General features: G+C 48.9%; 10 protein-coding genes across 15 annotated transcripts in view; 6 read left to right on the top strand and 4 right to left on the bottom strand.

The window, feature by feature from the left end:
- The window catches only part of H257_04219 (hypothetical protein), a gene marked incomplete at its 5' end in the record, with an annotated part of 2980 nt that extends 2090 nt beyond the window's left edge, over positions 1 to 890 (bottom strand). The window contains 2 exons of the mRNA XM_009828631.1: positions 11 to 642; positions 709 to 890. Of these exons, the coding sequence (XP_009826933.1) occupies positions 11 to 642; positions 709 to 890 (814 nt within the window). The remainder of the gene's footprint in view (positions 1 to 10; positions 643 to 708) is intronic.
- Positions 891 to 3213: 2323 nt separating this feature from the next.
- Positions 3214 to 4185, top strand: H257_04218 (hypothetical protein). The gene has a single exon (XM_009828630.1). It carries the CDS (start codon positions 3247 to 3249, stop codon positions 4021 to 4023), a length of 777 nt encoding a protein of 258 aa, XP_009826932.1. The 5' UTR covers positions 3214 to 3246; the 3' UTR covers positions 4024 to 4185.
- A 1936-nt stretch (positions 4186 to 6121) lies between these two features.
- On the top strand, positions 6122 to 7754 carry H257_04217. 2 transcript variants are annotated; one of them, XM_009828628.1, is made up of 5 exons: positions 6122 to 6933; positions 7011 to 7102; positions 7175 to 7396; positions 7455 to 7553; positions 7604 to 7754. In XM_009828628.1, exons 1-5 carry the CDS (start codon positions 6144 to 6146, stop codon positions 7673 to 7675), a joined length of 1275 nt encoding a protein of 424 aa, XP_009826930.1. In that variant the 5' UTR covers positions 6122 to 6143; the 3' UTR covers positions 7676 to 7754. The 2 variants fall into 2 exon arrangements, with proteins under 2 accessions (XP_009826930.1, XP_009826931.1); XM_009828629.1 differs by having other exon boundaries at positions 7011 to 7396.
- Positions 7755 to 8278: 524 nt separating this feature from the next.
- On the bottom strand, positions 8279 to 8906 carry H257_04216 (hypothetical protein). The gene is made up of 2 exons (XM_009828627.1): positions 8747 to 8906; positions 8279 to 8700 (listed from the first exon to the last, which is right to left on the bottom strand). The coding sequence occupies exons 1-2, from the start codon at positions 8888 to 8890 to the stop codon at positions 8584 to 8586; spliced, it is 261 nt and encodes an 86-aa protein (XP_009826929.1). The 5' UTR covers positions 8891 to 8906; the 3' UTR covers positions 8279 to 8583.
- Positions 8907 to 10124: 1218 nt separating this feature from the next.
- H257_04215 (hypothetical protein) lies at positions 10125 to 12949 on the bottom strand. Its single transcript, XM_009828626.1, has 5 exons — positions 12864 to 12949; positions 12133 to 12809; positions 11272 to 12084; positions 10634 to 11055; positions 10125 to 10576 (listed from the first exon to the last, which is right to left on the bottom strand). Exons 1-5 carry the CDS (start codon positions 12915 to 12917, stop codon positions 10194 to 10196), a joined length of 2349 nt encoding a protein of 782 aa, XP_009826928.1. The 5' UTR covers positions 12918 to 12949; the 3' UTR covers positions 10125 to 10193.
- A 95-nt stretch (positions 12950 to 13044) lies between these two features.
- On the top strand, positions 13045 to 14128 carry H257_04214 (hypothetical protein). Its single transcript, XM_009828625.1, has 2 exons — positions 13045 to 13124; positions 13169 to 14128. The coding sequence occupies exons 1-2, from the start codon at positions 13054 to 13056 to the stop codon at positions 14058 to 14060; spliced, it is 963 nt and encodes a 320-aa protein (XP_009826927.1). The 5' UTR covers positions 13045 to 13053; the 3' UTR covers positions 14061 to 14128.
- A 260-nt stretch (positions 14129 to 14388) lies between these two features.
- H257_04213 (hypothetical protein) lies at positions 14389 to 17274 on the top strand. Of its 4 annotated transcripts, XM_009828621.1 has the most exons (12): positions 14389 to 14453; positions 14522 to 14585; positions 14660 to 14748; positions 14817 to 14867; positions 14912 to 15131; positions 15251 to 15298; positions 15368 to 15468; positions 15528 to 15678; positions 15783 to 15824; positions 16323 to 16643; positions 16685 to 16828; positions 16885 to 17274. In XM_009828621.1, exons 1-12 carry the CDS (start codon positions 14413 to 14415, stop codon positions 16945 to 16947), a joined length of 1335 nt encoding a protein of 444 aa, XP_009826923.1. In that variant the 5' UTR covers positions 14389 to 14412; the 3' UTR covers positions 16948 to 17274. The 4 variants fall into 4 exon arrangements, with proteins under 4 accessions (XP_009826923.1, XP_009826924.1, XP_009826926.1 ...); XM_009828622.1 differs by having other exon boundaries at positions 16323 to 16828; XM_009828624.1 differs by having other exon boundaries at positions 14660 to 14867.
- H257_04212 lies at positions 16819 to 19458 on the bottom strand. 2 transcript variants are annotated; one of them, XM_009828619.1, is made up of 7 exons: positions 18818 to 19458; positions 18602 to 18733; positions 18157 to 18246; positions 17851 to 18096; positions 17675 to 17776; positions 17529 to 17628; positions 16819 to 17219 (listed from the first exon to the last, which is right to left on the bottom strand). In XM_009828619.1, exons 1-7 carry the CDS (start codon positions 19424 to 19426, stop codon positions 17104 to 17106), a joined length of 1395 nt encoding a protein of 464 aa, XP_009826921.1. In that variant the 5' UTR covers positions 19427 to 19458; the 3' UTR covers positions 16819 to 17103. The 2 variants fall into 2 exon arrangements, with proteins under 2 accessions (XP_009826921.1, XP_009826922.1); XM_009828620.1 differs by having other exon boundaries at positions 17675 to 18096.
- A 1207-nt stretch (positions 19459 to 20665) lies between these two features.
- H257_04211 (hypothetical protein) lies at positions 20666 to 21207 on the top strand (the record flags this gene model as incomplete). Its single annotated transcript, XM_009828618.1, has 3 exons — positions 20666 to 20771; positions 20819 to 20939; positions 21195 to 21207. 3 exons carry the CDS (start codon positions 20666 to 20668, stop codon positions 21205 to 21207), a joined length of 240 nt encoding a protein of 79 aa, XP_009826920.1.
- A 652-nt stretch (positions 21208 to 21859) lies between these two features.
- The window catches only part of H257_04210 (hypothetical protein), a gene marked incomplete at both ends in the record, with an annotated part of 876 nt that continues 594 nt past the window's right edge, over positions 21860 to 22141 (top strand). The window contains one exon of the mRNA XM_009828617.1: positions 21860 to 22126. Within this exon, the coding sequence (XP_009826919.1) occupies positions 21860 to 22126 (267 nt within the window). The remainder of the gene's footprint in view (positions 22127 to 22141) is intronic.

Below are 22141 nucleotides of genomic sequence, written 5' to 3'. Positions count from 1 at the left end.
GCCGTGAGACCCTTGAGACGGCGCAGACCTTGCTGCGCGTCGAACGTGAACGTGTCGGCAATGTCCTTGATCCCAGTCACAAGGTCTTCGCCGTCCGGGAGTGTCGGGATGTCCCACACGTTGATCCCGCACAGCTGGCCCACTTGCTCAAGCAGCGCCTTGTGCTCTTGGATGGTTTCGAGCGCGCGCGGTTCCAAGTACGCGTGGATGTCCGCATTGGCCACGGCCTTGCACGGTCCTTTGGGGGCGGCAAAGTCGTGTTCGTTCGGCAACTGGTTCATGTACACGGAAATGGGCTGGTGGTAGTACTGGTCCGGCGCCGTCGAGTCCGGGTACAGGCCGTACCCGAGCGCAACCGCGCTTTGGGCACACCGGTCCGCGGCGTCCGATCGAAAGTACGTTTCAAAGTGCTTGTTCTCGGGGCCGCCGATCGAATTTGAGAGAAACCCTTGGTTGTCAATGTACTCGCGGCGCACTTCTTCGCCCGCGAGGCGCATTTGCTCCATGCCAATCTCGGTCAACTGTTCCGGAGGCACGTGGTACGACTCGGAGTTCTGGACGTTGTTGGGGCACAGGGTCGTGGATATCGGGTTGGGCCGGCGACTGCCGTGACGAGACAGTGTCACAAGCACTTTCAGCGTGCTACGGATAGAGTATACGTTGTGGTGATGACGCTGGCATAAGTGGATTGAGACGAGAGCGGTCTACCTGTCGGCAGCGGGGTGAAGAGGCTTGGGAGTTGCAGTGTACCCGTCGCCGTGAGCATGGTGGAGGTTGTGCTTATCCTGACCTTTGTGGTGTTTGTGGCCTCCTTTTGTGTGCGCTTCATTGTGGTGATTGGATTGCTTTTTGGCCAAGGCCATCGCATCGGCGTGGACAAGATCCGCCATGTTGCTGTCGGGTCGCAACAAATGAAAATGGAACCTGCGGATGTGATTGCCATAACGTTACAGTAAGTACTTTACTGTTGGTCGATTCAACATCGTTGAAGTGTGCCAATTTGTATGATATTCAGTATGTAGAATATTACATTCTTTTTTAACAGTAAAACGCGTCATAGGACATCTGACCCAGCCGATTCTGCACCAGTGATCGCATTTTGGATGGGCAACAGGCTTGGCCTCTGACATGTGCTTCGTCAGCACGAGTTGGCTATACAGCATCTCGACTATTGACGCATGCATGGAGAGGATATAGTACTGGGAGCCATCGCAATACCGTTGCATGGTTGACGTTGAATATGGAGTCACAGTAGTACATACAGGTATATTTCCTGACCACACGAATATCACTACAGTGTACTTTAATACTGTAGTATCTCGGTACTTTTTATATCAACCCGCTCACTCGGATATTCGTTGATGCAATCTTGGCAGTTAGGAAAAAATGCAGCTGACATTGCACCTGGGCCGATTTCTCTTTTACAATTCGCGCCTCGAATTTGTTTTGCACGTTTCATGGCATGTCTACTGTAGTCGATGTATGTAATTACAGGTAGCTAGTAGAGTGCCTGCTACCTACGGTACAGCGCCAGCTTCAATTCCCAGGCGTGTGAATTGCCAGCCATTGAAGATGACAGGGTACTCTACCCAGGGGCCAAGTTACAGTGAATCGTAGAGTGTAAACTTGGACGAGAACGGAGGGTTCGATATTTTATCGATACACTGTATACAGCTGCATTCGCGGCGCACTTTAAATCTTCAACGATGACGGTTCTTCATTGTGTGACAAGCGTTGGGTAGGTCGATGCCACCAAGACATAACAAGGTTGTTCAAGAAAAACTCTCTTTGCCATCCCGGGTAATCGACAAAATGTGAGTATGTCACTAAAATTTCAACATAATGTGAGAACTTGCGAGAAATAATGTGTGACTACTGTACGTACTTACAGTTAATAAAATGCGCATTGGTAATTCGATTTCAAAATGGAATCGAATCGACGGAGTAATCGACGGAACAAAGTAGCCAATGAAATTTTCGAAAACAACCTTTCGACCAATCAAAACACAGTCATATCCGGTGCATTTGCCATGCTTCTCCATTTCACAAAGAGTTCAACGCTGTACTGTATGGGACAGGAGTCACAGTGAGTATAGTTAGTTTAAGTAAAATGACGCTCGACGATTTCGTCGAATCTACCGAAAATACCAAATTTAAAGTTAGCTCGAAAGGACAATACATACAATGTTAGAATTAAGTACACGTACTACTTATATCATTTCACACTTCAGGATTGCCTATACGTATATATTTCAATTTAATTTTAGGGTGCGTCTGGCAACCTGAAATATTACAATATTCAGGCTCAAAACGCCATTTTGGGGCCGAATTCAACAAATTTGATCAAAATTGAAACATGTCTTGCTTGACTGTAAAGAGTTTTAATCCAAATCCAATAATTCCACGTGGGATTTACTCGTTGAAGAGGTTCAAGAGGCCACATTACAAAATGGACCTTTTACCTCCATTTTGAGAATGGCATTTTGGTTAATCCCATTTTGCTAGAAAATGGAATACTGGTATTATTTTTGAAATAGAGTGATTTTGCTACGTGATATTTTCTGAAAAGTTTCACGATGACGCCTTTTGATCTGATTATATTGGGAATTTCTTGATGAATATATTCTGTCAGAATTTCTGACTGGGAATACCTTTTCACACACAGTAGCCAATCAAAACACTTGAACATGCTAAAAAAATAACCACTTTCGCTTCATGGATGAGAATATGCATGGTCGGCACCAAACGTAGATGAGCGGTAGGTAGGACGCACTAGTAGATGAGCGAGGATATCGTAGGCGAGCAGTGGTATAGAGCCGAACGTAAACCAGCCAACAGATACATCCTATCCCCCAGTGTTCATCGACCACCTTAAAGCGGTCATGTTTGAACGTCGGCGCAATGCACACTACAGCATATAGGGATGGTGCAAGGTCACAAACTGTACACATTGCACCTAATGCACTGGGTTGTTGATATGCCTAAAGATTGGGAGCCCTACCGGTAGGTGCTCCAGAAGAGCCGCAACAACGCACACAGCGGCAGTTCTGCTTAAATTTGAATTTTTCCTATAGCAAAAGCACCTTCCCAACATGATATTCCCCAAAGGATTTTCAGGGAAATTGTATTGGAAAATTCGTGTGGATTCTTGAAAAGTCCCTCTAATGTTACCAGACGGGCCCTAATCCAATCAGCTTGAAATAAGTTTGTGATTGGACACACGCGTAAAAAGTGTTTGTTTGCTTCATGCTTCGCCGCGGGTTGGGTTTGGCGCATTGCCGTGCAGTTCCCCGAACGTCCCAAGGACAGCTTCCAAAGGGAAGACCTTCGTGCTCAAATGCACTGTTGCCATCCTCGTCACCACACCGTCGATCGTTTTCGTCGTCAAATTCAGAACCTCCGGTGAAGAGTCCACCCAAGGCGACGCTGTTCCAGACCGTGTTGGAAGCGTTTGATGACAGGGAACGTCTGTACGAATGGGACCGAGACGGCCTCTTTGACCCAGATATGCCCGAGTCCAAGAAAGCGATGATGTTTCTCTTCTTCCATCGGTACTTTGATCCCCCGTTCGATCTCCCGGACTTTCTCGACGGCGCGCAAGTTGCATTGGATCTCGTGTTCCACACCATGTATTCGCACGACTTTTTGGCCGCCGCCGCGTCCGATGACGCCACGAGTACCTACAAATCTGAGACCCTGCTCGAGTCCATCATGACGCGCGCTTGTGTTGATTCCATCAAGAAGGAATTCATTGCCTACCACGCCGATGGCTACACGCAGGTCGCGTTGACCCAGCTCGACATCCACGAGTGTTCGCTCCATGACGTCACCATCTCCAAGGACTACGAGTACCTGTACATGGATGTGCTTTACCGCACGACGGAGCACCTGTCGATGGACAAGGAGGGCGACGACGCGACGACGACGGACGTGCGCGATTCACACTGCCAACTGCGCTACCAGACGAAAATGGACAACCTCGACCATCTGGACTGGTCCATAGCTCAAGTGTTTGACCATTAGAACAATGCATTGTCAACACAATGTGACGACAAATCTAGGAACGTGACTACGCTTAACAATACTAGTAGCCCTCATTTTGTAGTGTTTTGTAGTATTGTATTGTGCTTTTCATGTATTTACCCGTTGTTAAACAACCAGACGTTTAAAATAATATAAGCCCGAGAAAACAATGCTAAACCCAAGTTCTGCATTTCAGGAAAATAAAGCAACCCTCACTTTATTTCTGCCGCTAACTAATCGAGTTGTAGCACCAGGCCAAATTACGCAGAGCAATACTATTAATAGTATTGGAAATGTTATTCATAATTCGATTTCAACATGGCCAAACCAATCGACGAATCAAAATCGACGCGTTTTTATTAACAGTAAATCAACGGACCGAAGTAGCCAATGAAATTATCGAAATAAAAATATATCGACCAATCAAATCGTAGGAGTGTCCAGTGTATTGCCATGCTCCTCCATTGCACAGAGTTCAACATTGTATCTGACAGGATTCACAGGGAGTATATTTAGTTCAATCGACGTCTCGATGATTTCAGGTAGATTTGACGTCGTTGGTCGAATCTACCGAAAATACCAAATTTTGCTTGCTTGAAAGCACAATATATATATACTACAGTGTAGTAGTGTAGTACTGCGTAACTCGTTATTATAGAGACGCTTTATATGGAAGCGTACAGTATCTACATGAATTGCACGTATTAATACTGCAAATATTCAAAATCTTCCATTTTTCGAGATTTTGTGCCACCAAAGTTAAAAACGTTACTAGTATACCACACTAGTATACGACAATTTTCTTCTGAATTGGGTATTTTTTGGCATAAAAAAATGGAGCCGATGTGGTCCAACTTTTTTATGGAGGTTTGTGTTCACGTTGAAGTCTTGCACTTCAATCGGAAATCAAATAATTTTTCCATAATTCAACTGGCATCCAGTCAACTTTGTAGATACTTCTTTTCACCTTTTTTCATGGAATATGAGACTTTGGGAAATTTTTGAAGACTTGCCAAAACGGTTTATGGCATAATTTTATGGGGTGGCATCCAGACCAGCCCTTAGGGTGAGTCTGGATGCCAAAAAAATCGGCAAAAAATGAAAAATTATCTGTCTGGATCCAAAATTTGAAGAATTCAATATTTTGCCAAATATCGCGTTTTTCGCCAAAAAATAAAAAAGAGGTTCAAGCGACTTTTTGTCTAAAAGTTGGCAAGAACTGAGAATCGTCGATGTTGATTCGAAATCTGTTTGATCCAGACAGTCAACAATACTTCGAAGTAGATGACAACAAATTCTTCGAATTACTTTGAACCAAATTTTCGAAACATTATTTGGGCAAAGATTGGGTTGTGATCCAGACCCACCCTTACTATTAATAGTATGATACTCGGAGTACTACAGTATTGTCCATTTACCCAAAATTTGATTGCCTTTTGTGGTGAATCACCAAATCTGGATGTATCGATCGATTCATTGTTACTGACTGTATGTAAAAAGTTGTTTGGTATCACACTAATTCAAGTCATACACTAATTCAACGTTAATGATAGAATGAATCGACATCGTCAAGGATTTAGCCAATCAGATTGCAGGAAACTCCATGTCGCTCCAGTTTTAGAATAAACACAACAATATGCACTAACAGTAAGTATTTAAAACTACCGGTAGCTATTAATAATATTATAGTACTGTAGTACCAAGTACTACCGGTCCGTTGTATTGCGTTGTACTATACGTATAGTAATAGGTATTAATACTGGTATGGAATAATTTTGAAATGCCATACTATTACAGTAATATTATATGTACAGTAGCAGTACTCCTACGCACTAATAATAGTATTAATAATACTTCGCAGTATTAATACTAGAATATCGCGTTAACATTATTACTTCGACGTAAGCTTAACTGTTACGTGTAACGACGAAAATCAATTGATTAGTATTCGAAGTAAGCATCATTTTATTATCGTTAAATGATATAAATATTGTGAGTAGTATACTTGAATAATGTATATTCGTCCAAAAGAGTTCTATTAATAGTATCATCTTTCGTCTAGATAATAAATACTAGTATATGATTGTCCAAGTGCAACATTTGACGAAGCAAAAGTCGACATGGATGCTTTCCAGCAGCAACAGCAGATGCAAGAACACCAGCGACGGCGGCAGGTCGCGGCGGCGGCGGTCCAAATGAACAACGGAACGTTTGCTGCTTCTAACATGGCGATGTTTGCACAGCCGGCTCCCTCCATGCAGCTTCCGCCATCTCGCATGGCGTACCATCCTCATCCCATGCACCTCCAACCACCGTCCATGATGTACTCCGACGATTCGTCGTACATCCCTGCTTCCCACATGCCGATGGTACCTCCAGATGGATCGTCGTACTTTGCACAACAACCAACACAGTCTTCCTTCGACGCGACCGACCCACCGTCTGGCAAGCAACTGGCGGCATCGGCCGTCCAGGGTCGGTGGAAGCCCCCATCATCCTCGTCCTCCCAACTCCACTACCCCAATAGCAAGTTTACATCCGTCGCACACCCTTCTTCGGACATGACAGCAGACGCGTTTGCCGACGGCACCCACGGCCTTGTGCTCGACAAAGCCGTGCTGTCCAAGCTCCTTGTCCGCGACGAAAGCGAGATCAGCGACGAACAGATTCGAAGCATCATGCACAACAAGGAACTGCTCACAATCTACAAAAAGCTGCAGGAAGAGGAGACGAAGCGCCAGAAGCGCCTCGACAACAACCGAAAGACTGCGCAAATGCGGCGGAAAAAGAAGAAGGGGCTCGTCGAAACCTACGAGACGCAGGTGTCGGAGCTGGAAACGATCTTGGCCAAGATCCATGCCCATCGATTTGGACAAGGCGACGTCCAAACCCTCGTGGACGCGCTCAGCGGTATACCGATCGATATATCGACGCTCCATCCCGCATCACTCATCATCTAAGAATGTGTTGCTTGGGTGTAACGTTAGGGGAACAACGCCAAAGCGTTAACATGACCAAGGACACGAAACACCAGCAGACGTCGGTGCTATTGAAGCAGCATTCTCGGAACGCTTGTGCGGTAGGTACCGTGGTGGTTTTCGGTGGTGGTGATGCGGGGAATCGGGCGATGGCAACCAACATGGAGGGATAGATTCGCCAAGCGAACGAAGATAGCTGGATGCTAGCCCTGGCGGCGGCAAACGACTGCTCGTTTGCCGACTTGAAGCAAGTGCTGGGACTCACGGAAGCGCAGTGCGTGCGACTCGCGCAACTGCAACCTGCGATCCACAACGAGTCGACGCGCCTTGCGATCGTCGAAAAGTGCTTTGCCGCGCTGCATGTACACGAATGGCTACATTTCCCCAACACAGAGGTAGGTAGCACATGTATCCTCACTTTCATTCTCTGTGCATGCTCATATGTCGTGGCAGAATTTGGTGGACCTGTTCCGCATGCCGTTGAGTGACGCCCAGCTCCAAAAGTTTGTCCAGTGGACACGCGTGAACCAAGGTGTGATACAACAGCTCAAGGTACTGTTCGTCCTCCTCCTTGGCATGTAACCATGTTCACGTGTGTGCAGTTTGCATCGGCGGCGTCCACCGGCGGCGGCAATGACAAGGACCTCGTGTTTGAATTTCCGACCGAATTGTAACGTTAAAGTGGTGGAGCATGTCCACAGTATAACACAAATACAGTATACTATATTGAAATCAAGCTTGATTTCCCTCGCCTTGAAGTCTGAGCGGTTGTATCCACTGTCGTCCGAGTGTGTATGTAACCAACCCCCTTCCAGACAACAACCCCGGTCCATCCTACATACACAACCTCGATGTACCTAGTGACCTTCGGGCACTCGTTGGGCTGAAAGTGACACTCTTTGCGAGTTACTTCGTACGAGATGACTCAGTGCAGATCTGTACTGAGTGTCCACGATCACCACTGGCGCCCTCGGCGCACATATCCCTATATGCGCTTGCGTCCGTGTCCCTTGCACGCGCAGGTCGGTCAGCTTCCTTATGCTCGACAGGACACGCCGATGCGGCCGTGTGCGATGCCGTGGGCTCGCAAGTGATCAACGTGCCGTTGAGGTCTGCGCTTCCGTTGGCCATATTTGCCGTGTTCGATGGCTCCTTGGCATGGAATTAGATCCATCAAAAGGTGGAGGGCTGAGGCGATGGACGTTAATTGCATAGTCTGAGTACTGTAGATGGAAATCCCGTCCAAGAAAGGAATCGTGGTGTGGAAATCGGTGGCGATCGTGATAGGATCATACTTTTAGCTTCTCAACTTTAACTCTCGCAGCGTGTTTTGCCTCTACCACGCGCAGAGAGATAACTTTATTGGGCTAACCAAGGGCGGCGGCGTCGTGCTGCTGACCTGTACATCCTCTGCAATGTGGCCATCGTGTAGGCCTCGTAAGTCTTCGATTTCTCGGCGTGGCGAACCGCAGATAGGTTAACTTTATGTGTTGCATGATGTATCATGTTCCAAACACTGGAAATGACACATGAACCCACGAAAAGACAACTCCGTCGTCCGCTGTTTTGACATCACGGGCACCTAATTAGCCTTTGCCTTTTGGCGGGCGTCAATCAGTTGTTGGATCTTCTCAAATTCGCGAAGTACTTCTGACACTTGAGCTCGCGACATCTGCATTCTCACGGTATTCCCTTCCGCCTGGTCAAGCAAGTTTGAGCGCAGCCAATTCATGTACTGTACCCACCTCCTGAGAGCTTAATTCCACCAACGCTTTGGGTTCTTGGACGTTGGTCTGCTCTTTGGTGTGAAGCACGACGTCTACGCGCCACTTGAGGTTGGTGTCGGCGGAGGCCGCCGCCGGTTCGTCATGCGTCAGCAGCGATGGCATTGCTTTTTGATATTTCTGGTTGAAGATCGTATCCGGTTATTCGTTCGGAACGCTTAACCGGACATTATGCAGCCTTTCTGCCCAATCAGCGAATTCGCAATGCCATGGTTTCGAAATACAATTCTGTCCAATCAGCGAATGAGCAAGCCATGCATTTTCGAAAACACTCGTAATTACTCCCGAGTATACCGTAAACTAACTGTAAACTCACGAGTGTTATCGGGAACCCCGAAACCCCGGGACGATTGATAGGTCGCGGCAAGCGATGCTTTCGAACACCGCAACGTGAATGGGAAGTGAACCAAGCCGTCGAGCAGCACACGTGAAGTATTTCGTAGTACAGTTAGGCGACGGCTCCGACTTATCATCGCTCTCTTTTCCGATTAATGTACTCAAGTGTGGGTGACTGCAGATGCGGTGTGTCTTTCTTCCAATCAGCAAATTAGCAATAACGTTATATCTACTTTTCTGTCCAATCAGCGAATTACCAAGCCATTGATTTCAAAAGGATTAAAATTGATTTCAAAAGGATTAAACTCTGTCTTACAGTATCATGGCAACTTCGACTACTGCTGTGCCTATGGTCGGGTCTTTGCTGGGACTCTGCAGCTTCTGCACGATTTCGTCTCTTGGTGTTGCGTTGTGTCCTCACGATCGTCCGTCCCCGCTGCTCAATTTGTGTTGGACGGTCAGCGTCCATCTGTCTCCCCAAACTCGGAGGGCTCCTTCGTATCGCCAAGCCAGGCCTTGTATGTATGACATTCCATCGTGCCGTGCGCAATGGGGTACCTGCCTCTGAAACGACAGCATGTTTCTTGGAGCTCGTGACTTGGTCCACTGATCCGGCCGCTTTGGGTGGCTGGACTTGTCGAGATTGCCCCTGGAAGCATGGGGTACAGTCGCGACATCAAACACTTCGAGCCGATTGTCGTGTCCCATCGTCATGCAATCCTCGCCGTGTTGCTCGGCATTGCCGTTGGCGTGTCCAACAGTGCATAGTGACTGGCAACTAGTAGTACTAGTAGTACCTAAACGTGCCTGGCTTCGTGACCGCCTTCGTTGGTTGTTCACTCGTCGACACATGCTCGTCCAGCGAAGCCGGCCGTTGTCGACGGCGTTGATGTATTCCTCCATAGCACTACACTAGTACCATATGACACTCCAACGATACTATAGCAGCGTATGTAGGTATCGATCTGCCCTTTTACATATACCAATCTATTTGACAAGTCCATTCAACAGTAACAAACAATTGTATTCAAAAAATATATGGACAGTCCGACTTGTACATCAGGACTAGCTATTAGAGCAGTTGCGGCGCCTTGGCGTTGGGAAGGAACCCCGACTTCTTGCGCTGTTGGGTCTTGGCCAAGTGCTTTTCCTTGGCCTCGTTCTCTTCCGCCACCCGCGCGACGTCTTCCTGCGTCAAAAACAAGTCGGCGTAGTCGTTGGGCACCGCGCCGTTGGTCGCCATGAGCGGCCACACTTTGATCATGCCGTCATCGTACCCCGTGGCAAAGATGCTCTGGCCCATGGCTAAGCTACTGATGCCGCCGTCGTCCGTGCCAACATACGTGCACAGCAGCTGGAACGGAGCGGTCGCCTGCCACAGCATGGCCACGCCGTCCGCCGACGTCGACACGAGCACCGATCCATCGTTGGACACGCGCAGTTTCGACAACCGACCTACAGTAAAACCGCCATACATGTCAATCACTGCCAACAACGTGAAATAGACAATACCTTTGTGGCCTTGAAGGGTGCCAACAGGTCCGGACGGGGCGCGGGACTCGTTCGAGAGGTCCCACACCTTGACCGTTTGGTCCCAGCCTCCGGAAAACAGCAGCGAGCTCGACGCAAGCCGCCCCCACGCCAAACAACTCACGGCGCTGGCGTGCGCGTCGCGCAGATGCGCCACTTCCGACAACGACCGGCCATTCAACCGCCAGATTTTGATCGAGTGGTCGTTGCCACACGACGCCAACCGCGGGTGTTCTCCGCCCGACGCCGGCGAGCTGAACGCCAAGTCGAACACATGGCCTTCGTGGGGGCTTTCGACGCGCTTGGACGGGGTCAGCGACTTGACTTCTTCTTCGCCAGCCAACAAGGGCGCGTTCGCCCCTTGGTATGTTTGCGTAAACGAGTTCAACGACCACACGCACAAGCTAGGACACCATGAGACAATGTATTACAGAGGAACCATGTCACACGCATGGAAAACACGCCGGCAGAATCAACCAACAATGTACAACATGGAACACGCCGGCGTAAACAACCCCAAGCACGACAGCATATGTTTTTTTCATGAAACACGCCGGCATAATCATCATAGATATCACAATTGGACCAAAGTGAATGGGTATATATATATATATATATACCTGTAGTCGTGGGCACCACTGACGAGCGTAGACCCGTCGGGGGAGATGGCAAGGCAGTACACTTTGCCGCAGTGCCCAGTCAGCTCGACGACACACTGCGACACGAGCACGTTGTCATGCGTCCAGTAGCCGCGGATGTCGTAGTCGTTGCCCGAGCAAAACAGCACGCGGTTGTCTGGAGTGAGCACCGTGGCCCCCACGGCGCCGATCACGTCCAGCTTGGACTCGCGGTGCAGCGTGTCGACGTTGTACAGGTGGATGCGTCCGTCAAGGGAGCCGCTGATGAGATGCTGATCGTCGTGAACGAGGTTGAGTTGGGTCACGCCGTTCGTGTGGCCGACAAACTCGTTGATGCGAACTGGTTTGGCCAGGTTTGAGATGTCCCAGATGTGAATCTCGTGGTTCCCGGCCGTCGCCATGAGCGGCTTCACCGGGTTCACTTCCATTCGGAACACGTTTTGGTCATGCGCTGAGATCGACGCCAGCACTTGATCCGTTTCGAGCCCGAGGGCACCCGCGGCCACGCCGGACGGACCGTTGCCCGCGCTCGCCAACGCCTTGTTCCCGAGCCCGAGGATCTCTTCCAGCGCCAACTTGTCGGCCACCTCCCGATCCCGTTCCAAATCTTCCGCCGACAAGATGCGGTCGTCGTCGCCGTCGATCTGCAGCAGCTTGACGAGGCGCACCGTGCCGTCCACGGACGCAGAGTACATGTACTCGTCGTTCGCCATGAGGATCATGCGGCGGACGTCACCCGCGTGTCCTTTGATCGTGCGGAGCTCCCGATGTTGCCCCACGTGCCATACCTTGATGCTAACCCTCAATGTCAACGAGTGATCCAAACACTTTTGTGTACAGTACCTGTTGTCGCGGGCGCCGGAGAACAAGTGCTTGCCGTTCGAGGACGCGGTGAGCGCAATCACGTCGCCCTGGTGGCCGTCCATGGACGACAGGATCGGACACGCGATGCTGCCGTCGTCGCGGCGCTTGGCGATCGAAGACGGATGCAAGCTGCGCACGTCCCAATGCTTGACGGAACTGTCCCGACCACTTGAGAACAACGAGTTCGTGAACAGGTTGAACTCGAGCGCCATGAGCGGAGCCTTGTGTCCCGTGATTGTTTCCAAGCACGTCCACTCGTTGGTTTGCGTGGCGTCGCGGATCCACACCTTGATGTTCGCGTCCTTGGACCCCGTGGCCAAGAGCGAGCCGCCGTAGAGCCACGTGGCGCAAGTGACGTCGCTCTCGTGATTGTTTTCTTTGCCAGGACGTACCCGGAACACAATGTCGCCGGCGGACACGTCCACAGTCGAAATGCCTTCGTGGCCCACCACCACGAGCATGTCTTCGTTGTCGGGGAAAAAGAGGAGAGCGTGGACGTCTTTCTTGAAGAGGGGGATTACTTTCTCCAAGACCACGCCATTCGTTCCCTGGTTGTCGAGACGCGCGATAAATATGGCGCTGTTCCCCGACACGAATGCCAATCGGTTGCCGTTGGCAGACCATGCAAGCGCCGACTCGCGGGCTACGCCGACGACCTACATGCATACAGAGAAGGAGTTCGGCGACATGTCGTGGGGGCATGAGGTTACCTGGACAGGTTGGCTGCAAACGCGGCTTGTGTCGTTCACGTACAGGTCGGTCATGTATAAAGCGGATCTGGGGATTTGGACAAAGGCACGCTTGGGAACGAACCTACATTCTTCAAAGCTGACCAATCACGACGTCGTATATCCGGGAAATCCGGATGCGAAGCCTCATTTTCGTATTCTGGCACCTAGGATGCGAGGATGTTGCACCCGCATGTGCCCATCCAAGGAGGCCAAGGAGCGCTTGGAGCATCATGAACTCTCGTAAAGATCGCGACATGATGTAGACATGACATGATTCTATGTAGGAAGTACGAACGCCCGCCCTATGGGGGACCTGTGAAGCGGTATCGACGGTCGGCCGCGGGAACGATTATCAACCCTGGTGACGTCCGGCCCGTGCCGGTACTCCTGGAAACCACGCACCATTTGCTGTCGCTCTTGCCATCGGAGCTGGAGCTGCCTTTGGACTTGTATCATTTCCTAGACGATCGCTTCCGAGCTATTCGCACAGACTTAGTGCTGCAAGAAGAAGCCCCGGTGTCGATTCTCCATCCCATCGCACGGTTTTACCTCGTTGCCCAATGTGTGTTGCGACATAGCACCGCGGAAGGAAATGTGTCGTTCGAGTCCTTGCGCCACTTGCTAGAGGACCAAATGCACTCACTATTGGGCCAGCTCAAAGGGACGTCGCTCGAGTTTGAAAAGTATTACGTCCTCCTCCACATGGACAATGCTGGATTCTCCTTGACCCTTCGGGACGTGTACATGCATTCGAACGATGCGCGGGCACTGTGGTCGTGGTTTCGCGGCACGACGTCGTTCCCAACGAGTCATGGGGGTGACGAACAACACATCCTCCATCGCGCCATTCGCTTCGGACAGCTCGCCACCCGGTATCGTCACCACCTTCGCATCCTGTCGAAAGCGTACACGAAACACGACAAGTTCCCTCTCGCCGACCTTGTGCGAATCATTGGCTTCCCTCGTATCCAAGATGCCCAGCTGCTCTGCCTTGCCTATCACATCGACGTTTACGACATCGAGTCCCCCGAGGGGTACGTTCGCTTCAACGAACGACCTCTGTCCGACGACCCTGACTCTGCGATCCTTGCGCAGTTGCTGCATCACGAGTTTACCTGCATCGACGCACTTCGTCGCGGCGTCCCTTGGCGCGATGTCTTGCTCCAGGGTCGGTGATACGTCGAGTGTTTGTACAAATTCAAATCTCGAAAATATTGTCAATTTGATACAAATTTGGGGAGGGGGTGCAATCGAATCGCGCCGACCAAACTGATCCACAATCGATCTGATTGGTTGAAATTCATTGAGATGGTTTTGATTGGCTAATAATTTTGAGCTCATCTGAGGTAGCCAATCAAATCGATTTAAATTCCAACGAGAAACCACGCCACAACACGAAATTTCACTCGAAAACGATGCTTTTTTTTGCAAAAATACTTTTTTTGTGGTAAAAAAAACATTTTTTACCCAGGGCAAAATAAAATACGTTGGTCAAGTTCGCACAATCCAAAAAAACGAGACGCTAGTGATGGCGCAGGCCGTGGAGAACTTGGTCAAGATTGTCGGCCGGTACATCTGCCTCCGACGAGATGTGCAGGACTAGATCACTGAAGGAGTGGTGGATGGTGCTGTCGTAGGGCGTTCTATGCAGATGAGCATGTTGTCGTGCTAGAGGCTTTGATTCGAGAAAAGTACCTCAAGGTAGGGACCAGACGACGGCAGCATCACATACTACTACACACTTGGTTGGCGATCTCAAACTGGATGGTAACTAGGACGATGAAATGGGGAACGCAGTGAACTTGCAGACGAAGCAAGTGCGCAAGATATGCCACGACCTCGAAGCCGATCACCTGGTGTCGAGGTGACGGACGCGCTCAAACTACTACCTACGTATGTAACCTCGTGCTCATGCATCAACGACGACCACAGGGAGGAACTGAACGACAAAAAGATGGGCGGGGCGTCCAAAGCCACGTATTGGTACGTCGCTCAATGTCCACAACATGTCAAACTTGATATTGCAGGTACATCGACTACAAGTACTTTGTGGACGTGGTGCGGTATCGCTTGTACCTTATCCGGACGTACTTGATGGAAGCCGAGTCGTTGGAGATCGAACGACAAACGTATCGGTGCGACAATGACGACTGCGGACGAGAGTACACGGCGCTGGAGGCGCAAAAGCTGCTCACGCCCGAGATCCACGAGTTCTTTTGCGGCCATTGCAACTCGAAACTGCTCGAAGTACGTACGTACGTACTCGAGTGGGTTGCTCCTTGTGTTTGTTTGTGCTAATATGATTTGAGCGGTTTGGGCTGATTGGTGCTACTGCTGTGGCTATATATATATATATATATATATAGTGCGACAACAACGAACGGCTGCAAAGTGCCCAAAGTCTTTTGAAAAAGGTAAAGTCAAATATATATATATATATATATATAATATAAACACGGATGTTGGATTGTTGTGGATGCTAGTACACGGCTCAAGTGAACCGAGCGGAAGACCTGCATGACAGCATCAACGAATGCTTGAAGAAGATTCAGGAGTTTCTCAACTCTGGCCAAGCACTTCCTTCGTACGGACTTATTATTACTAGTGTATTGTATGTTTGATCATCGAATGATCGTGTGTTAGCAACTTGCCGAGCGAGAATCGAGCCGCGGGGCGAGGGGGGGACAGCGTTCGCGTGCCTGCGGGTCGGGGCGGCGGGGCGGGCGGGGGCGGCGGTGGTGGCGGCAACAACCGAGCCAACGAGCCTCAAATGTCCCTCTTGTATGGCAACAGAGTACGTACCACACAGTCCATTGTAAACCATCCGACATGACGCCCACGAGGTTGTATTCAAAAAGAGCAGGTTGCTAACGTTCTCATAATGTCCGTCGAATATAGGCCCCGGAAGTGGTCGTGTCGATTTCCACCGAGAACAAACCGGTAACCAACAAATATCTATGATTGCTGCATGCATGGATATATATATATTGTCGATTTGATACAAATTTGGGGAGGGGGTGCAATCGAATCTCGCCGACCAAACGGATCCACAATCGATCTGATTGGTTGTTGAATTTCATTGAGAAAAGGTTTTGATTGGCTAATAATTTTGAGCTCATCTGAGGTACCCAATCAAATCGATTTCAATTCCAACGAGAAACCACAACACAATGAAATTTCACTCGAAAGCACAATATATGCCAAATCTATCTCGATCAATTCTTTGTCCTGAACGTTGTATGTAAAACGGTGTGTGGTGGTGGTGTATCACACTAATTTATGGCACACACTACTTCGATGTTGATGATATGGTTTCCTGCAATATCTGATTGGCTAAATATATCCTTCTGTCGATAATTGTTCTTGTGTACATTTAATTTGGTTGTGTCGATTCATTCTATAAACACAACAGTACCTAGTTATCATACATTTATGTAGCGCAACGAAGTCAAGTTGGAGCCGACGTCGGCGGTGAAGGCGCTGCCAGCGCACTTGCAAGGCAGCAAAATGAGCAACGACATGGCATCCAAGTACAAGCAAAACAACGTGGCGCCGCCCGCGTCAGTGTTTGGCACGAGTCAGCTGCATGTAAAGGACGACGATCCGTCCGCCGGCCGTCGCTTGGACGATGAGGATGATGCGATGAAGGCGGAAATCATCCTGGATGAGCACTCGGGCGGAGGCCAGACAACGACGACAACGACTAGCCATGGATGGAACGACTATGGTGTCGACATGGACGACGACGGGTTTGACATGGTCTGCCGTTGTTGTTGCTTGGATATGTGACGAGGTTGTAGGACTGGGAAAACTGCGACACGAGCCAGGAAGATTACGTCGACCCGCATTACGTCCACGAACTCGTGACTGTTCAAGGGTTCAAGCACGAGTTGCTCAACGTGACCGACGCCGACATTGAACGTATGACGCAGCACGAATATGTGGTGCGTACGATCCCGATAGGCTTGCTGAGGATATGATGGATTGAGGCTATTCTTAGGACTACTACCACAAGTGCAAACTCGTGCGCAGCCGGCTTGGCCAACAGCGGCAGTATGCCTAACTCATGGTACTCTGTCGCAGATTTGTTAAGAGTTTTTAACTGGTAAAGCCACTCTGATGGTTGGGGGGGGGGAATTGGGGGGGATTGTCGATTAGTAGTTGATAGCAGCCCTTCTTTCTAATCCAGTAGTCATTGCTGCATACGGAAACGGTCGAGTTAGTCACTGTCTTCTTCGCTGACGTCGGGACTGCCCACGTCGTCATCTTGGGCGTCCTTGACGTGGTGGCCACCGTGGCCCACCATTCCGTTCAATCGTTCGTCGTAAATGCCCCCTAACCAGTACACCACCCAAGTCAATACAAATATATGGAGATAGATATGTCGATATGAAATAGAACTGGGTGGGATGCTCAATCGAATGCAATCGATGATCGACCAATCAAAACCCACAACGCTCATCGAGTAGCCAATCAAATCATCCACTCTTTGACCAATTCAACATCGAATTTGTGCGAAATTAGTGTGACACTGGACCAGTTTAGCATACAAACGTCAGGACAAAGAATCGAACGATAGATTTGGCAAAGAATCAAAAGTCGAACCAATTTTGGAGTAAAAGGACCATAATCCACGTTTCGTACCAACAGTGAGCAAGCTCTCCGTGCGCTTTTCTTCTTCGGCGTCGTTGTACGCGCGGCGATGCACCACCGCCCCCCGTCGGCGCTTGGAGTCTCCGCCAATCTGTGCACAGTGTCACATATTCAATCGTTCCTTGTACAGTATGTACCTTGGTCTTTTTGAGGGTGATGTTGGTGCTCAGACTGGCGTACGTGGCCGAGGTTGCGTCGGGGTTGATCATGAGCATGAGTTGCTGAACGTCGTTGGGAAACTACACTTAAGCGATTAGAGTGCAAACCAAGTACTAGTAGCAGGCATATGTGACGACGTTTATATATAGAGTACGTGGTTGATGTTGAGAACGTAATCCCGAAAGAACTTGAACTTTTCACTGCCGCCATCCTCGTCCGAGTCGTGGGTGTCGCCGCCGCCCACGGCCTTGTGGCCGGTCGATGGAAACAAAATCGACCCCAACAACACGTCGGCCGCGTTCGGCTGCGACACAGTGACAACGTTGCGAAGGAGCGCATGCGACTCGCGGTCGTGGGTGGTGGGGTCCCGGGTGTCAGTGGACGGCAAAATATCGTACGACTATAAGATAGATACACAATAATATCACGATTATTTGGGCACGTGAGAAGAGATAGGTACCAAGATGGAATAAATATTGCTCGATAGGATCTCGTCGGGAAAGACATCCCACACTTGGACGGGTTTGAGGTCGGCCTTGAGCGGATGCACCTAGCCACGACAGGATCATCGTCATGATGCTGCGGTACTAACTTCATGCGATATGGTTGTGTTTATATTTCATGCGACAAGGTAGAATGACAACCAAATACACAAGAACAATCATCGGCAGAAGTAGGATTGAGCCAATCAGATTGCAGGAAACAACCTTCATCAACGTCGAATTAGTGTGTGACTTCAATTAGTGTGACATATCAATCACCACCGGATACCTTTGTACATACAAAATATATACCAGTACAACGAAGATATCGATCGATAGATTTGGCGATTTAGCACAAAAGCCAACCAAATTTTGGGTAAAAGGTCAATATAGCAGCAACACGATCATATTCAACCATCGTACCATGTTGTCGGCGGCGGGACAGAGGTCGAACGACTCGTTCGCGCGCTGCTCCAAGTCTTTTTGCATGATGACAGACAGCATCGCTTGGTTCTTGTCGCGAATCTCGACTTGCAACTCGCTCTCGTTCTTGAACTACATGGATCGAACCATGAGATGGATGATGATGATATATACACGTTGGGACCGCGAGGACGAGGAACGAGATACGGATCGTACCTGATGCACGGCTTCGCTGAGATCGGTACCCATAAACTCGGAGCGCCGCAACCACGGCACATGCGGACGGATCTTGGCTTTGGCCGCCGACGCGCCGCTGATGATTTCGGGCATGTTGAGCAGTTCGACGTCGACGTTGGTCATGGCGCGCTCGGACACGTCGGGCACTTCAAACTTCTCGGGGTCAATGAGATCGATCGGCAGACCGAGGTTCTGCTCGACGTAGAACTCGTGCACGTAGTCGCGTTCGACCTGCGACGGCTTGTACTTGACGAACCGGTCGGCGTCGTGGGCGTACTGGATGAACTTGGCGTCGAATGGAAGGTCGGGCAGTTGATTGCGGAACTCCAGCGTGCCGATGAACTCGGACTGTTTGCCCAGGAGGGCGCGGCGCTTCTCCTGTGCTTGCTGTTCCAGCACGCGGCGCGTGTGGTCCTTGCGTTCTTTGAGCTTGTCGTCCTTGTACTTTTGAATCTTGCGTCGATCCATTTCATTCATCTTCTTGTCATCTTCTCGACTCCGCTTCTTCTCCCCATGAGACGAAGAAGAATATTCCCGCGGCTTGTCGTCGCGCCGCGCCGTCGTCGTCGACTCTCCAGGTTTGTTCATGATCAATGTGCCAGCTGAGGTTGCCGGGCCAGTTGTACGACTAGGACAATCCGAAGTCCTGATTTCACGAAATTCGGAGCCGGATAATTGTGACCGGATACGAACAAGTTGACAGCAAAACTCGAAATGAAAAGTATCATTCCGGAAGAAATATATTTTGTGTGATACCAAAGCCTTGAAAAAACTATAATTATTTGACTATTAAGGCAAAAAATACTAATATTGTCGATTTGATACAAATTTGGGGAGGGGGTGCAATCGAACCGCGCCGACCAAACCGATCCACAATCGATCTGATTGGTTGAATTTCTTTGAGAAGTTTTTGATTGGCTATTAATTTTGAGCTCACCTGAGGTAGCCAATCAAATCGATTTAAATTCCAACGAGAAACCACGCCACAACACGAAATTTCACTCGAAAGCACAATACTATTAATATGTCTTGAAACAATTACTACTCCGGAGAAGTGACTGAAAGTACGATTATTTTCGAGGACAATATTTATCGTTTGACATAAGTTGAAATACGTAGGAATTATATAGGAGAATTGGATGAATAGTAGGAACATTTCTCCTACGAATTCAGTTTGTCCATTACAATTTGTTAGTCAGGAATACAGAATTCAGTTTGTCCATTACAATTTGTTAGTCAGGAATAAAATTATGCTGGTATTTGTATTGAAATATTATATATTTTGATTTGTGCTGAAAAAAACACGAAATCGTAGGGGCGCTGTTCCTACGAAATCATGAGCCAATCATACTCCCTAAAAATGAAATATCGTCATCCAATAGAAAGTAAAGTGACACCCATTCAGCAACATGAGCACCAACAGTACTTTCACCATCGAAGGAGCACGGCGCAACCGCATATCAGCAAGCACAAGTCCGGGATACGGCAAGTTGTCCTTTGGGCTCTGACGTCCGGGAAGCCGGAGCTGCTGATGCTATACCCTGAGACGGACGGGCACGACGAGACCTTGGACTTCCGCGTGTTTGGATACGAGAACCTTTTAGCGTTCATCTTCTGGACCGTGCAAGAACGTCGTGCACGTAGACCGCGACCGGCCCATGAGGATTGTCATGATGCCTTAGGGAAGAACATGACGTACATTGAAGAGAAAGAGGATATTGGATGGGTGTACCAGAGACGGCGTACAGGATCGATCGGCCGAGGCGATAGCGCACGAACCCGAAGAAGTAGAAGAACAGTTCCCACTTGAAGTCACCTGGAGTCGGAATGGGCGCACTCAGCGGTTATCGCAGCGCCATCAAGAGTCTGTACATCGACCAAGGTGTTCCCTTGCCTGAGCCATACAACATCGATATGAAAGTCATTTTCTCTGGTAACTATTTAATACTGGTTTGCACTTTTCCTAATGCTAGTGTGTAGGTATTCGGAAGACAGTAGCCCAAGACTTACAAAGTGGCAGCAATGAGTTCACGGGCAAGAAGCCAATGACGTTTTTGTTTAAGCACCTCTGTGCGATCAGCATGGGCCTGCCTGATTGCCGGTTCACGCATGCCTACCTCATATTGTCATGGAATTTGATGTGTCGATCGAAATCAACGGAGACAATCCGGTAAATTTAGCTCGGGTTCATTATGCGAGTTTTAGCTGATTTTAGTAAAATGCAGATTTGAGCACATTTCATGCGAGGACGATTCAATTGGAATCGTGTTTCATAAAACGAAGACGTCACAAGAGGGTAACGTTGTTATATATATATATATATATATTAGTATATGTTAGTTAATTTATGTCGTAGGAACGAAAAATAAGGACCCGAAGCATTGCTTTGCAAACCCTTTGAAGCCCCAGGTGTGTGTCTATTTGGCATTGGCAATTTATTTGGCTTGTAATTCCCAAATATTGCCAAGCAATCTGTTTCCTGGAGCGAAGCAAAAGGTACAACGTAGTAATTATTTTATTCAAGAAAGAAATATATAAATTTATAGTTACTATTCTATTCGAGAAATAAAGTTATGCATTTAATAGCTATTAGTAATTTAGATATAAGTTCCCGATATAGTTATTACTACGTAGTAGTAATTCTCATCGATGATATATTAGGACCGATTTGGCAAAAGCCTTGGGCGGATGCTGTCAACTCCACACGGTGGAAAAAAGCCAAACGACATTGGAACACACTCTATTCGAAAAGGAGCTGCCACGTTTGTGTCCTCTGGGAGTACTGGTGGTCCGTCTATTGTGAGTGTGTGCTTGAGGTGTGGGTGGTCCTTGGGGAACGTTATGGAACGTTACTTTCGCTACGAGGCTGCCGGTGACCAGTTTACTGGTCGTGTAGTCGCCGGATTGCCTATCAACAGTGCTGATTTGTCCATGTTGCCCCCACATTTTGCTGTAGCCCCAAACCCTCTGGTTTTGGAAACAATCTCAGTGTTATTTCCAAATTTTGCCCATCACGACCACATGTCTGGCGTCCTGCGCCTCCTTTTGGCGAGCTTGGTATACCATTACGACTTTCTCGTGGCCCATCTGCAACCCAACCATCCCCTTTTGTCCACCGCCTTGTTCGTAGAACCCGGATTAGCGGCATCTCTTCGTTTGTTTGTAATTTGTGGGCTCGAGTCGCAGTGTCTCGTGGCATCTGGCATCCCTCCCCACGTCGAGTTGATGCGTCAACTCGATAAGAACCAAAAATCAATCCAAGACATCTCGAGCATTGTGCTGTCTGGAGTTCGAGAAATTGTG

The sequence above is a fragment of the Aphanomyces astaci genome (genome assembly GCF_000520075.1).
Source record: "Aphanomyces astaci strain APO3 unplaced genomic scaffold supercont1.7, whole genome shotgun sequence".
NCBI lineage: Eukaryota > Oomycota > Saprolegniomycetes > Saprolegniales > Verrucalvaceae > Aphanomyces > Aphanomyces astaci.
The sequence above is the reverse complement of the archived record's forward strand: the minus strand, read 5'-3'. Positions and strand labels throughout refer to the sequence as shown.

Coding starts and splice junctions, on each gene's coding strand:
- H257_04214 (XM_009828625.1), top strand. CDS start 13,054: ATGCGAGGATGTTGCACCCGCATGTGCCCATCCAAGGAGGCCAAGGAG. Junction 13,125..13,168: donor TTGGAGCATCATGAACTCTC/GTAAAGATCGCG, acceptor GATTCTATGTAG/GAAGTACGAACGCCCGCCCT.
- H257_04218 (XM_009828630.1), top strand. CDS start 3,247: ATGCTTCGCCGCGGGTTGGGTTTGGCGCATTGCCGTGCAGTTCCCCGA.
- H257_04213 (XM_009828621.1), top strand. CDS start 14,413: ATGGCGCAGGCCGTGGAGAACTTGGTCAAGATTGTCGGCCG. Junction 14,749..14,816: donor GCCGATCACCTGGTGTCGAG/GTGACGGACGCG, acceptor CGACGACCACAG/GGAGGAACTGAACGACAAAA. Junction 14,868..14,911: donor GCGTCCAAAGCCACGTATTG/GTACGTCGCTCA, acceptor TTGATATTGCAG/GTACATCGACTACAAGTACT.
- H257_04216 (XM_009828627.1), bottom strand. CDS start 8,890: ATGCCATCGCTGCTGACGCATGACGAACCGGCGGCGGCCTCCGCCGAC. Junction 8,701..8,746: donor TGGAATTAAGCTCTCAGGAG/GTGGGTACAGTA, acceptor TTGCTTGACCAG/GCGGAAGGGAATACCGTGAG.
- H257_04217 (XM_009828628.1), top strand. CDS start 6,144: ATGGATGCTTTCCAGCAGCAACAGCAGATGCAAGAACACCAGCGACGG. Junction 7,397..7,454: donor TACATTTCCCCAACACAGAG/GTAGGTAGCACA, acceptor ATGTCGTGGCAG/AATTTGGTGGACCTGTTCCG. Junction 7,554..7,603: donor GTGTGATACAACAGCTCAAG/GTACTGTTCGTC, acceptor ACGTGTGTGCAG/TTTGCATCGGCGGCGTCCAC.
- H257_04212 (XM_009828619.1), bottom strand. CDS start 19,426: ATGAACAAACCTGGAGAGTCGACGACGACGGCGCGGCGCGACGACAAG. Junction 18,734..18,817: donor TCAGCGAAGCCGTGCATCAG/GTACGATCCGTA, acceptor CGATCCATGTAG/TTCAAGAACGAGAGCGAGTT. Junction 17,629..17,674: donor TCACCCTCAAAAAGACCAAG/GTACATACTGTA, acceptor CACTGTGCACAG/ATTGGCGGAGACTCCAAGCG.
- H257_04215 (XM_009828626.1), bottom strand. CDS start 12,917: ATGACCGACCTGTACGTGAACGACACAAGCCGCGTTTGCAGCCAACCT. Junction 12,810..12,863: donor TTTGCAGCCAACCTGTCCAG/GTAACCTCATGC, acceptor GTATGCATGTAG/GTCGTCGGCGTAGCCCGCGA. Junction 11,056..11,271: donor AGTGGTGCCCACGACTACAG/GTATATATATAT, acceptor ATGGTGTCCTAG/CTTGTGCGTGTGGTCGTTGA.